General features: G+C 38.0%; 1 protein-coding gene across 12 annotated transcripts in view; it reads left to right on the top strand.

Moving 5' to 3' along the window:
- The window catches only part of LOC122629517 (proton channel OtopLc), a 22930-nt gene that overhangs the window by 833 nt on the left and 7050 nt on the right, over window positions 1-15047 (top strand). The window contains exons 1-3 of one of the 12 annotated variants that reach the window (XM_043813016.1): window positions 3824-4243; window positions 8564-8805; window positions 8910-9052. In XM_043813016.1, coding sequence (XP_043668951.1) covers window positions 8596-8805; window positions 8910-9052 — 353 coding nt within the window. In that variant the 5' untranslated portion in view covers window positions 3824-4243; window positions 8564-8595. Of the gene's footprint in view, window positions 1-3823; window positions 4244-5079; window positions 5323-6237; window positions 6424-7043; window positions 7208-8563; window positions 8806-8909; window positions 9053-12649; window positions 13334-14410; window positions 14725-15047 lie in introns of those variants that run through there. The other 11 variants (XM_043813015.1, XM_043813018.1, XM_043813019.1 and 8 more) reach the window with 11 other exon arrangements.

The following is a 15047-nucleotide window of genomic DNA, read 5'->3' as shown; positions in this document are numbered from 1 at the left end:
GAGAGAGAGAGAGAGAGAGAGAGAGAGAGAGAGAGAGAGAGAGAAGGGAGAAAAGATGATTAGGGGAGATTACGTTTTTATTTTCGCGCCGATGTCGTCCTTCTTCTTTAACGTATTTCGATAAATTTTCCCGCCTTTCTATAAGATGACGCGCACTATTTGCAATGTATTAGAAATCGATCGATTAAAAATGTATTTCCGATTTCTCTTTCTTTTATGACACGAAGGTAAGGCAGAGACGGGAGTTATCTTCTCTCTCTCTCTCTCTCTCTCTCTCTCTCTCTCTCTCTCTCTCTCTCTCATTCTTCTCTGTGTCTTTCTATTTCTGTCTTTTACTTTCTTACACTCTCTCTTTCTCGTTTTGTCCATTCTATCTCGTACGTTTTTTAAAACGATCGTCGCCAATTGAAAAATTCTTGGTTTGGCTCTCGATCAATTTAGCATTATTTCATATAAAGAATAGATAAAGAAAAATAAAAAAAAAAGAGTAAATAAGTCGATCACGAGATCTCTTCTTTCTTTTTCTTCTTATTATTATTATTGTTATTGTTATTGTAATAATAATAATAATAATAATTATTATTATTATTATTATCATTATTGTTGTTGTTGTTGTTGTTATTGTTATCGTCGTCGTCGCCGTTGTTGTTGTTGTTGTTGTTATTATTATTATTATTATTATTATTATTATTATTATTATTATTATTATTATTATTATTATTATTATTATTATTATTATTATTATTATTTTGTAACGTTTAGTGGTCAGTGACTTTCCGGAGAAACGATTTCTATGGAACCCTCCTTATCGATTTTCAAGTTGGTCGCGTGTGTCACACGCATCGTCAGTGGCCATAATAAGCGGACAATATTATTATGGCAAGTTCGATCACCTCGTGTTGTAACATTTTAGAGAGAAAGAAAGAGAGACAAGAAGAAAGAGAGAAAGAGAGAAAGAGAGAGAGAGAGAACGAGGAAAGATGTTTCTCATCGATTGAAAGTTTGTTTGAACTAGAATTTCGACGTTTCAACGATTGAATTAATTAACTATGTTACATTTAGATCTTTCGAATGTCACATAGAAACCATATCAATTAAGGATATCCAACGAAGAAATATTAGCCATCTTGTTTCTTATTTTTTTTAAAAATCCTTGAACTTATCACGCAACAGCGTTTTGCGTCGCGACCTAAAAATTGAGATTAAGGTCGGAAAAAAATAAAAGTTCGCGTTCTGATCGTTTTTATGTATCTACATACATACCATACACACACACACACATACACACATATATATACGCATATACATTTATATCAGAGAATGTCCCAACTGGGTTCACCAAAGCATGACATTGAACCGAAATGGAAGTTGACCATGAAGAGGGAAGAAAAAGGGAAGCTTGTTCGGCCTCGTAAACCTTTTTATTTTGCCTTCTTTTTTTTTCTTTCTTTCTTTCTCTCTTTCTCTATCTTCTTCTCTTTCTCTATATAACGTACACAAGTACACATATATCTATAGATTCTCTTTTGCATCTCTTCCCGTAACCTAATGGCGAAGAAAGACGCATCGACACGCCGAACTTCAAAGAACAAAGATTCGGTGTTTGAAGTCCCTTAGGAAGCCGGAACTATTTTGCTTTCGCTTCTTCTTTGTTCGTGCTCACGTCTCAATTCAAGCGAAAACGTTCTTGAAAATAACGATAGGGTGAGAATATATATTATATGTGTGTGTGTATGGAGAGAGAGGAAGAGAAAAAAGAAGGGAAGAATAATAACTTTAATCGTAAAAAAATTTTTTTGGTCAGAATTAATATATTTTTTTAATCCAAGATTTGAATTTCGCGGGATCACGTGCCCCCCGGCGGAGCAATAACAGTTAGTTCACGTATAAAATTCCATTAAACGATAAAGATAATACGAATGAGATATACGGGGGAGATGAGTTACGGAATCAAGATCGGGAATGTGTTAGTCACACCTTTCTACGAACGTCGAGTTACAGATATTCGAGAAGCGAATGGTTAAGAGAAAGGATTACGTGCACAGGAAGGTGGTGTCGCGAATAACCATCGCATGCAAGGTACTTACACGATTATTCGCGCACGAATCGTCGTACGTGTCGTATCTCGTACTTTTCCTTCATAATTGTCTATATATTTAATTTCGTCATTTTGCGATATTTAATTAAAGAATTAGCACAGATACTTTCAATCGGTGTTTATTTAACCGTTAAGTAATATTAATTAAATCGAACGTGAAGTGCGTCGAGGAAGTGAACTACTTTCGACTTATCGTCGTCATTGTTCTCCTGTCTCTCTCTCTCTCTCTCTCTCTCTCTCTCTCTCTTTCTCTCTCTTATTCTCTCTTTTTTGTTCTCCGTGAAAAAATTAAAATTACCTCGACGAACGCGATGGAGGTAAGAAATCGAGCGATGTGAGTGTACAACAAACAAGTTATTAGATAGTTATGCATATAGTTCATTTGTATTTCTAACTTTTTGTTCGAATAGTGTGTATATATCCTTCTTGTTCTTCTTTTTCTTTTTGTATATGTATAGATGTGTGTGTGTGTGTGTAGGAAGAAAAACATGGGCGATAATACGTAAGTGTCCATTGTAAATCTGGATAATGGATCCGAGCGACGTCCTTCGTTGAACGATCATCTGCTCTCAGTTGGCAACGCAGAAAGTTGTAACGTCGTTGTCTTGTAACGAAAAATCATTACTGTTTTTCTTTTTTTCCTTTTCTCTTTTCTTTTTGTTTTTTTTTTCCTTTCCTTCACAAAAATCCATAGAACAAAGTAGTTTTTTTCTATGCGTTTTTTTTTATTTCGATTTTATATCGTCTCTATAACGATCTATTTTCTTTTTCTTTTTTCGTTCACAGAACGTTTTGAGAACGCATATATTTTCTATTTTATTTCAGATAATATCTTCTCGCAAGGTACATAGATAATAATTGGTTGGATTAGTGAAATATGAAAATAATTAGGATATCCTTTATGCGATAACGGTAACAAAGTGAAAATACGCGCTAATGCATCCATACTAAATTACTGTTCGTTTTTATATTGCAATAACACGAAAAGCGATATTAAAAAATATTTACTCGGTATACTAGTCCATAATTAAAATACTAATTAATTGAACATGCTCATATTAGATACTTACGTAGTAAATTATTTTCTAAGTGATATTTAAAAATTAAAAAGAAAAAGAAAAAGTCAATGGAACATAATTATTTAGATAATTAGGTATTAAAATATATTACTAATACAAAATAAAAAAAAAAATTAACATAATTCTAAGTGACATTTATATAAAAAAATAAAAAAACAGAAAAAGAAAAAACTAAGAATAGAAAGATAAAACAAGAAATAGGTAACTATCGAATCGTAATTATCAATCGAAATATCGGCACGCAAAATTGATCTCTCTTTCTTTCTCTCTCTTTCTCTATCCCCCTTTTTTCGAATTTACGACGCGTCTCTCTCTCTCTCTCTCTCTTTCTTTATAGTATGATGGCCGGTCGATGGCGCGACAGTGGCCGTCGCGACGCCGGCGCCGCTGGGGACGCTCACAGGTGGTCGCCACGCAGTCTGGCCGTGTTTCGTGTGCCGGCTGCCGCGGCAGCACACCTCGAGCAGCCGAGTAGCCGTTTTTCGAGGTCCCCGACCGGCACATCGAATCGATCCGCAGCCACACTTCCGACTTCAGTTTGTTGTGACGCCAAGTGCAATCCCAGGGAGAAGCTTTAACCTCTCTACCACCCTTATAACTCTCATTCTTTTTCTCTTTCTCTCTCTCTCTCTCTTTCTCTTTCTCTCTCATTTTTTCTCACTCTTTTACTCTTTTAGGTGCGTGTCCATTGTGAATGTGTATATGTGTATATAGGTGTGTATGTGTATACGAGTGTGAGTGCGAACGTTTTACTTATCCCTTCCCTCTCTCTCGTAATTCTACTACTACGCGCGAACCTTTAGTCACCTCATTTCTATGACCTTTTCTACCGGTTTTCTACTGTCTTCATCTCTTACTCCTTCTCTCTTTTGCTCAATCTTCTCCTTTTAATCTTTCTTCTTCTTAGTTTTTTGTCTCTCGATACTTTAAATGTTCGATAATAAGCAATCGTTCGTATCAAAATATCAACGAGATTAGAAATATCATCGAGTACATGTGAACGAGTCTCGTGATGTGATTTCGTTCGTTTCAAACGAAAGTGTATCTTCGAGATATACGCTCTGGGGTGAGCTTTTGATAAACAATAAGCAAAACAAAAATTTCGTATCGTAACTACTGTCATCGTGCCATTTTGTGTTTCAAATACGTTTACATTCAGATTATTAATGTTATATTAATATTTCTTTTTGTTTATTCTATTTTGTATCTATCTCCCTCTTTTTACCTTCTATTTCTATTTCATTGGTTGTTAATTTGGTCCGTAAAGAAATAGACAATCGATCTTTTAACGATCAAAGCTATCTAACCAACATATTCGAGTTCTACCTTATCGTCATTCGTTGTAGGCGTTGTACAAGAATAGCTGGTAGAAAATAGTGGAAAAGAAGATCTCTCTCTCTCTCTCTCTCTCTCTCTCTATATATATATATATATATATATATATATATACATATACATATATATTCGTCGGACAACGTCGACGTCCTTGCAAGTGTCGTTCGTTCGTCTATCGGTCGCGTGCGCGCGTGCGCTTTCCACTCCGGTACGTGTTGCTCCGGTGACATAATGTAACCTACATTCGGTACGAGCATTACGCTTCCTGGTTAATTAGGAAGGAGTCCTTTGTTACAACTAATAGCTCGCTGCACGATATCCCGAGAACCTTTTGTCGTGCTAACACACACGTATCTACGTACTTACTTACGTGCTTTCGTACGCGAGTGCACATGAACGTCATTTATGCGTTTAAAATACGTGACGAAATTCAATAAGAATGGGAAATGATTGATTTTTTAATTTGAACAATAATAACAAGAACAATAATAACAACAATAACAATAACAACAACAACAACAACAACAACAATAATAATAATAATAATAATAATAATAATAATAATAAAAGACAAAAGGGACAGAAGAAAAAGAAGAAAAAAGGAATTAACCAGTAAATAACGATATTAATATATCCGAGTGAATTATATACGTATACATAAATATTTAAAAACAATGTTTGAAAGTTCAGCCGTTCGAAATGGTCTGCCGGCAAGGTTATTGATCGCAAGAGTTAGCACACTTTCGAGCTCGCGGCCTTCCCTGAAAATTATAACACGAGATTCCACGTTCCGCGGGAAAATCTATGAAGGTATGTGGACCGAAGAGAAAAAGGAGGAGGAAAAGGAGGGGAAGAAAGAGAAGGAGAAATATTAATCGGTGAAAATATAAAAGTAGATTGATGATGAAGAAGGAGAAGTTTATTTCGTTCGTTAGAACGAGAAGAGAGAAAAAGAGCAAGAGTTAGAGAGATAGAAATAAAGAGAGACCCGTTGTTAAGCTGAGATTATATCGGTGGATTGCGTCGCGATTTGATCGATCGATGAAAAAGAATGAGAAAGAGAGAGAAAGAGAGAGAGAGAGAGAGAGAGAGAGAGAGAGAGAGAGAGAGAGAGAGAGAGATAAAGATTGGTAGAAATTGTGAAGAAACGACAATAGCATTTCTCTTTTCATTCTTTTAAACTTTTATCGGTTCTCTCTTCGTTGTTTGGTGGTCTACCTAAACGTGAATCTATTATCGCGCGCGTGGACCTTTCGATCGATTCGCTTTTCCTCTTTTCCTCTCTACTCGGATTGTCAGCACCAGAAGAAAGACAGGGAGAAAGACAGACAGATAGACGGAGACAGAGAGAGGGAGAGAGGGAGAGAGAGAAAAAGAGTCTGATTCTGCTTCCGATCAAACAAACGAGCCCAACGAATGAACGAACGTCGAGGTGAATTGAGAAGGAAGAAGAAAAGGGAGAAATAATCCGAATTTGTCGAGCGAGCTCACACGTGTGACTTCAACATGGTTTCCCTTGTGTCGTCGTCGTCGTCGTTTCGTCGTCGCGGTCTCGTGCGTGCGCACGAGCGCACGAGCGAGCGAACATGTCGTACACGCGAATAGAAACAAGGATGAAGCGGGATGGATGGGGTGGTAGGTGGGAGGGAGAGGTATGGTAGAAGAAGAAGAAAAAAGAGAAAGAGAAAGAGAGAAAGAAAAAAGGGGGGAATCATCGAAAGCAGAAAAGAGAGAGAGAGAGAGAGAGAGAGAGAGAGAGAGAAATATCCACCTCGCCTGGTACATACGTGGATTCGTGATTAAAGCCGTTGTCGCCGACGAACGCGCGGATTTCTAAATATATAGGAAGGGAGCTTGCACGCGAGAGCTTGCAGGGAGCTTCCAGTGGGTAAAGCGACTGCTTACGGATAGGTCGGTTATCTTCTCTTTCTTTCTCTATCTTTATCTTTATCTTTATCTCTCTCTCCCTCTTTCTATCTCCATTCTCATCTCTTTTTCTCTCTCTATCTCTCTCTGGCTCTGCCTTTCTTTTTGTTTCTCACTCTCTCTCTCTCTCTCCCTCTCATTGTAGAATATCTTTTTTATTTATTTCTTCTTATTATTTCTTCTTGTTATTGTTCCTATTCTTTTTCTTGTTCTTAGTCTTCTCTCGTCTTTTTTTTTATTATTTTATCTCTTGTATTTTTTATTTTTATCTTTATTTTTTTTATCTTTTTCCCTTAATATTTTTGTAAATCGTATCGATTTAATCCAGTTGCAATTTGAAAGAACGAATTTCGCCGATCGTCAATCTCGTCTACGGTAGTATTATAGTTCCGAGAGGGATCGAGTTTTCTCACGGTAGAACGTAGGTAGACATCTCTTCCGTGTTGTTTCTTTTCACCGTAGCCTGGGGCCGACCGGAAGATCAAAAACACGTAGTAGACAGGAGAAGGATAGTTATGGCGAAAAAGGAGAGTAGTAAAAGGAAGGTGAAAGAAAGTGGAGGTGGAGGAAGAAGGAGGAAGACAAGGAGGAAGAGGAGGTGAAGATGGTGATGGTGGTAGTGGTGACGGCTGTCTTCTTCGTTAGTTCAATGAACATGACATGACGACGAAACGACGACGTTAATGCACACGAAGGATGGACGGATGGAGCACGTGACGCGCGTTAGAGCGGACCGTGCCGATCGTAGCGCCATGTTTGGCGATCACCGGTATGGGGAGAGAGTATGGAACGAGTCGACAGCGATGAGTCTCTTCCTTCGGTCTCCAGTAACAAACCGATCGCCTTTCGATCGTTCGTCTTTACCGATCCGCTCGCTCGCTCGCTCGCTCGTTCGTTCGTTCGTTCGTTCGTTTGTTCACGTTCGATCGATCGACCGACCTGACTCGATCGATCGATCGACCGACCGCCCGCCCGCCCGATCCGTACCGATTGATCGCACGGATTTTCATCGCGATATACAGTTTTATCTTTTTCTCTCTCTCTTTTTCTCGACAATTTGAATTTGCAATCAATTTTTCAAGGACATTTTGCGATAATTATTTAGAATCTACTATCAATTAAATAGTCTTTTATGTTAGATATTATAAGCAATGCGATGGGTGATTCGGTGACTATGGCGAGTACGTAAGACGAAAAAATCATTGGAAATATTTTCCTTATCGAAATAATCTCATCATCGGAGAATGTATTTTCTTTTCTTCGTTCCATTTTGATTTTTTGTTATTTACGAAAAAAATATTGTATATAGATACGCATACGTAAGTGATAAAGGGATATTTGTTGCTCATCGTAAACGATTCTTTCATATTATAAAGATACTTTAGTGTCGATCGTTTGATAGGAATGACAAGATAGGATCAATCTCCTTCTCCTCCTTTTCACCTTCTCTTTCTTTACTTTAAGATTCTTCACAAAACGAGGCAAGAATTTCGCGTATCTTGATATCAATATATATACATATACATATATACATACATACATACACTCAGTATCATACATACACACAGTGTACATACATACACATACGCACACACACACACACACACATATACGATCGTTCGTAATACAATCTCGATCGCATTGGCCGAGTTTTGACGTATTTCACAGAATCTCTCAGGGTTGTCACGAAGTAATTTAAGTGCCGTATATATCGCAACCATCATCGACGCAATTTCGAATCGTATATCATTTCACTATCGAACGGAGGATTGTCTATCTTTATTATACAAGCGATCGAGCACCGTTGAAACCTGCCGATCTTTCACTTACGATCGCAATTTCTCCGCTCTCCGGAGAATGTACGAAGGAAAGTTTCTTTTTTCTCTTTTCTTTTTTTTTCTAATTCTCTCACTCTGTAGTAACGTCAATGGCGATCGAACGATAAATTCATCTTTTTCTTTTTCTTTTTTTTCTTTCTTTCTGTATTTTACATGTTATTAAAAATGAATCGATGTGAAAGAAGGATCATCCTTTCTAATCGTTGTCACATATATATGTATATTATATCCATCCAAGTAAGTTCGTAGATTCGGTATATAAGAAATTAATTAATTAATTATTTCAGATCGTCAGAGAACTACTAACGACTCTGAAGAGATGCAACGGTGTCCATATCTTCACGAGATGAAAGAGCGTTTGCTCTCACAACCGACACCGACAGACAGCTTAGACATGGAAAGACTCGACGGAGGTACTCCCGTTAAGGAGGCGAATCTTCACAACGATTATCCTGCTCATACGAATCCAGGTGTTATACCGGATCCACCGGAAATGCCACCAGACTCATTGATCGGCACCGTCGTTAAGGTAAAAAATCCATATTAAATTAAATATTTTATTTAAGGAATAGTAATCGGCATCAATTAAAATAGTAATTGTTTCTATATAATTGTTTCTGTATAATATTTTAGCTTAACTCCGATGGTTACGGATCTCACACATCACCGGCTCACGCGAGGCAACCCTTGGTTCCACAAAATGCGAACAATCAACCCCTCTGCCTTACCCCAACGCACACCGGACCGTCGAATGGCATGTTGCCAAAGAACGCTAAGTGAGTAAAATGACTGTTTCTACGAATATTCATAGTACTTACATACCTACTTCACCGAAGTATTTATATTTGTGTGTGTGTGTGTGTGTGTGTCTCCCCATTTTCACAAAGAACGAACTACCACGCTGGGATGAAATTATGTTATGGGAATGCTGATTAATTCGAAAATTCACATTTCTTTTTTCTTTTTTTTTTCGTTTGCGAGAAATGTTTCGACGAAATTCATTTCTTTTACAGGTTTTTATACGTTGATACGAGTTTTTTTTCAGTATAACTGCGTCCGTTTATCTCTAGGATCGAAGCTACGGAATATGGTTATATGAGATAAGACGTTTACGAGGAAAGGAAATTCTACGAGTGAATGAGGTTAAACACACGAAAGAAGAAACGTTTTCTTCCTTTCTTTTCTTTTTTTTTACGATATAAGAGTATAAACGAGTTGACTGGAATGAGGCATTAGAAAGATATACAACCTAGCCACGTGGTAACACAGAAACCTATCGAAATTCAAGTGCGTTCGTTATCACGAATAAGTTTCTGGTATACTAGAGGGGTAAACTCGAAATAGCCAGTCAAACTTCCTTAAGCCAGTCGTGCGTTTTACGATCTCAGCGTACAGGTTAAAGCCTTCCCCTGTTACGGTTTTAGTAACACGCTAATTATAGTCATACGACTAGTCTCGAATTTGCTATGTAAAGGGTGATTCCTTTCTTGCGAACTAGTTAAATCTATTTATGACTTTTGCGAACTCGAGGTTACTCGCAAGATTCACGATATATATATATACATACACATATATATACATCTATATATATATATATAATTTGTTTATGATATACTATATACATAATATATATGTGAATGTTGTTTCGATATAATTCATAATTTTTTATCGAATTGTATATAACGATAATATATTCAGCATAGAACAAAATCAACTATCTATAAATACTATCGTGTCTAGCATTACATAAATAGAGTACAATTTCACGCGTGATAGTAGAAATCGAACGGTGTCGTTATCAAATGTATCGTAATACACACAAGGACGATCTCCAACTTAGAATTATGATCCCATTCAATCATTATCTTATGTCTTATCCTTTAATAAGTTGATTTATACGAAATAAGTCAGTCGATATTTGTCCAATATTAATTTATTCCTTTGTTGTTCCGTAGTATTTCATCGTCGAACTACTTTTCTTATTTTTTCTTTCTTTCGTTCTCATCAATCTATAAATATTGATCATAAATTATCGTTCGCGGAATTCATGAAAAGTTTTTGTTTCAAGTTTTCTGCAAAAATCAATTACATTGCTCGTCTTGAATCTTGTGACCATGATATGATCGTTATATTAAATACTTCCACTAGGAGTACGAGAGAATGTGTGTCAAGATGTAGGAAATTTTATAAGGACATTGAAGTGAAAGATTCACACTCGTTAAAACGACAGATGTACTACGTTTTTTCTTTTTTTTTTATCACATCTCGTGTTTCTCTCTCTCTCTCTCTCTCTCTCTCTCTCTCTCTCACTCTCTCTCTCTCGCGATATTCAATGTAGGTATTAAAATGCTTTTGCTCTAAAAGGTAGAACAGTGTTTTGAGCGCGAAGAAAAGTAAAGAAAAATGAAAAAAAGAAAAAAGAAAAATTAAACGAGGGAAAAAGAAAAACGTCCTTTTTTTTATTTTGTACGTCTTTTTTTCAATGACCTCTCCCCAATGGGTCCGGGAACTTAGTTCTAGAGACGCGGAATCGTGGCAGCACTGCGAGCGACAGTCGAAATCAATACTCGTAGTGCGTGAGCGTTGTCTCTCTCTCTCTCTCTCTCTTTCTCTCTTCCTCTCTTTCGTAATCCTTGAAACGCGATATTACAACGGATAGAAAAATTCTATATATACGGTACTGTACTAGTTTACACTCCACAAACTAGATTACCACTAAAGAAATACGATTGCAGATCTGTTACTTTGTAATTACTCATGATCGAGTTGTAAATATATATGTATATATATATATATATATATATATATATATATATACTTGTTGTTTGCGTAATATGGAAAATCTAAAATCTAGATAACGACTTAATCTTTAATTTCTGATGACAAGAATATTTATATTTTCGAATTGATATTACCTTTCTCTCTCTCTCTCTCTCTCTCTCTCTCTCTCTCTCTCTTTCTTAAAGGCGATGCTTGTATAGGAAAAAGAAGAATGTGGGTTAGAGAAAAAAGAGTTGAGAGTATGTCCGCAGGGTAAAAGGAATCTTGTTAAATCGATGTTAGGGGCCTTAACGATATCAAATATCGTCGGCATGGGATATCCGATGATGGTGAAACGATCGCAAATGGAATCGGGTCGAGCTTTGAGTTCACGAGCTTACCCATCGCAAACGATAAGAATTTTGTACGAGAGTAAGGTCAGTCACCTCGGTGGCAGCGTTATCGAGCGGGTCAGTGGGTCGCAGAAGCATGGAGCGGTTACCCCTTTTACCTCTTAACGCCCACCCCCCACCTAGTCACTCTACTCGAATCCACCGCCTCATCCTGGTTCCTACTAACGGCAGCACCCTCTCTAAACCATCTCGTGAGAAAGAGAGAGAGAGAGAGAGAGAGAGAGAGAGAGAGAGAGAGAGAGAGAGAGAGAGAGAGACAGAAAGATCTTCCCGTTGTAGGAAAGAGAGTAACGATTACTGGAATCGACTAAATGTTGCTGAGTTATCCTAGCTTTTCAAGAAAACTCGTTAAAGAAAAATAAAGCTGAAATCAGACAAACTTTCACCGTTTTCCCCGTTTACATTTTCTTTCAAAATTCGAATTTAATCTGATAGTCGAATGTAAGTACTATATAGCAAAATTTTATAGGAATCGAGGGAAGGATAGAGGGCAGATATGGAGCCCGAATTCAAATTTCTTTCTTATTCGTTGATATCGTGTTATCGTCGAAAAATCGTTTCGAGTGATCCGTGATATAATTTGACTCTATGATCGAACGATAATGATTGAACATCAACCATGAGTTCTCGAAAAATATGCGCGTAATTTGTTAGAAAAAAGGAGTCGTACGAAGGAACGAATGAACGAACGTATCGCCCATCTTATTACTGTCTTTTGAAGTATTTACGTTAGTAGGCCGTATTGCATAGACGCAATGCGTAAGGGTTGAACGCATAGAGGGTAAAAGTAGGAGGAAAGTGAAGAGAACTAAGGAGAGGGGGTGGCAAAAAAGAGTGTACGATGTCGTTGAAATCTCAATGCCGACATTCATCGGGACAAAGAGCTCGGTGTACCTACCTCCGGATATATTACGAGCGTGGATTGAAGAAGGAGAGAGAGAAAAAGAGAGATAGAGAATGAAAACGGGAGAGAAAAGAAAGAAAGAGAGAAAGAGAGAGAAAAAGAGAGAAAATGATAAAGAGGGAGGTTGGTAGATTTCTCGATGGAGTCCAACACGATCTGTACGGGTAAGGGGTTAGGGAGGAGAGTGTCGTCGTTCGAATGTCGTCGTTGTACTCGGCTGTTTCTCTCTTTCTCTCTCTCTCTCTCTCTCTCTCTCTTTTTCTCTCATTCTCTAACTATCTATATAGGACGAAAGCTCTCTCGTAGCTAGTGCGCTTGTGCAAGAAGCTCAAGTCTGCCCGGGAAGAGACCTCCCGGCTAGCCTCAGTCTCCGGGATGCTGGGGGCGGCGATCGTGATTCTACCCCCATTTCATCGTGTTCTGATAACATAGAGTCTGTCTCACTCGTTCACACGCTTGCTCACTCACTCGCTCGCTCATTCGCTTCTTCTCTCTCTCTCTCTCTCTCTCTCTCTCTCTCTCTCTCTCTCTCTCTCCGTCGTTCTATCTTCGCGCATTCGCTTGACTTTATTCCTATTTCTCTCACTCTCTCCTAGCATTCTCCTCTTCTCTTGCTCTCTCTCTCTCTCTCTCTATTTTCATCCCCTCCGTATATATTCTCCTCTTTCTCTCTCTCATTCTCTCTCTCTCTCTCTCTCTCTGCTTTCGATTCTGTGTCCCCTTGCGTGGTCTATCCCTTCTCCGTCTCTACGCTTCACACCCTTTTCCTCCGCCGAAGCCTGGGTGCAGTCACCGCGAGTACCTTCAACTAACCACCTCCAGCAGGTGAGCCTTCTTCGTTGAACGTCGTTCGTATGTCCGTTCGTTTGTTCGTTCTCGACACGAGTATCCGAGAAAGATAGGGAAAGAGAAAGAGAGAAAGAGAAAGACAGAGAGAGAGAGAGAGAGAGAGAGAGAGGGAGATAGAGAGTGTATATTAGGTGTGTGTTCTCGTTGTCGTCATCATTATCATCGTCGTCGTCGTCGTTGTCGTCATCATCATCATCATTGTCGTCGTCGTCGCCGTCGTCGATCATTCGAGCGAGAGAGTGTGCTTGATCCTTCCAGGTTGTTGAGAGAGGTTCGGTCGTGCGCACGGGATTTTCCATTAGCTCGTTCGACCAAGTGCGCGGGATCAGAGAGACACTTTCGTGATAGTCCTTTCTCTTTCGTTTACCGATCCTCTTCTCTCTCTTTCTCTCTCTCGCTCTCTCATTTTTTCTTTCTTTCTCATTTTCTCTCACTCTCCCTCTCTCTCTTTTCATCTTCTTTCTCTTTTTTTTGTCACCAACCCGCTCGTTCGTTTAACCATCCTCATCGTCGGTAGTCGAAGAGAAAACGGATTCGTTGGCTTCCAGGCTACCTGCAAATCCCTCTTTCTATTCACCCTCCTCCCATAGAGACCTCAAACCTTGTATGCGCGAAAGGGTTCGCTCGAAGTATCTCTCGTATCTTTCAGACTCTCGCACCGACTCTCGTCGTCTCGCCTCCTACGCGTAGTTCCTCGGTTCAACGCAAATTATTTATTTTCTTTGTCCTTACATACACTCTCTACCCCTCTAATTCTCTCCTCCCTCTCCTTCAATCGACGCTCGCAATTTTTTCTTTGACTCAAAAAGTATATTTTTTGATAAAGTTTATAATACTTCTTTTTATTTTTTTTCTTCCTTTCTTCTATTCTATTTCTTTCTTTTATTTTTATTTCATACGAAACGATAGAATATTTTTATCGAATTTATATAACGTTTAATATTTTCGTTCATCTTTAAATATCTTCGAATATCGAGGCGTTCACCAAAATGGCGGCCTAATCATTCTCAATCGTTCGATCACCTTACATATTCCTTTCTTTCTTTTCTTTTCTCTCTCTTTTTCTCTTTATCTTTCCTATTTATATAGGAAAGAAATATATATATATATATATTATATACATATATATATGTAGATGTATTTATATATATAATATATTATATACATATATTATATACATATATATGTGTATATATATATTTATATAGATCAATTTTATTGCTCCTTCTTATTTCCGACTCTAAAAGAACGAAAAAACGTACGGACGTCTTTTAAAAATCGTTTACGATACGCGATAAATAGATAAGAAGGCAATTCACACGATGGACGGTGGTGGAGATTGTAAAGTCGCCACCGTGGAGGTTGAGGCGGCAGCCGCGGGTGACAACACGGCAACTCTTCCGGTCACGAGGCCTCTAAATCCGCAAAATTCGCCGCCTAACGCGCAGGACAACGCAGAGAAGAACAACGCGGCAAATAAAGAAATGGAGCTGAAGAACGTACGATCTACGCCAGCGAAAAAGTAAGAAATATTTCGTGAAGAATGATGACGAAGGGAAGTAGTAGGAGAAGGAGAAGGTGGATGATGATAAGGAGCAGGAGTAAGAGTAGGAGGAAAATAAATAGGGAGGGGGAGTTGGAGGAGGTAGGTTATATAAAATGTCAATTAGACCAATAAAACTGCGGGGCTAGATCCTTTTCGAACGCATTAGAAATCTTTTTGTTTTTCGTTTTTTTTTTCAATTGTAAAAGGATTAAGATACTATATTAAGTTACTATACTAAATTAAATTTACTATATTATATATATATATATATATATATATATATATATATATATATATAT

Source organism: Vespula pensylvanica, chromosome 5 (genome assembly GCF_014466175.1).
Source record: "Vespula pensylvanica isolate Volc-1 chromosome 5, ASM1446617v1, whole genome shotgun sequence".
NCBI classification, from domain to species: Eukaryota; Metazoa; Arthropoda; class Insecta; order Hymenoptera; family Vespidae; genus Vespula; species Vespula pensylvanica.
Note: the sequence above shows the minus strand (reverse complement) of the source record. Positions and strands in the feature narration are given on the sequence as shown.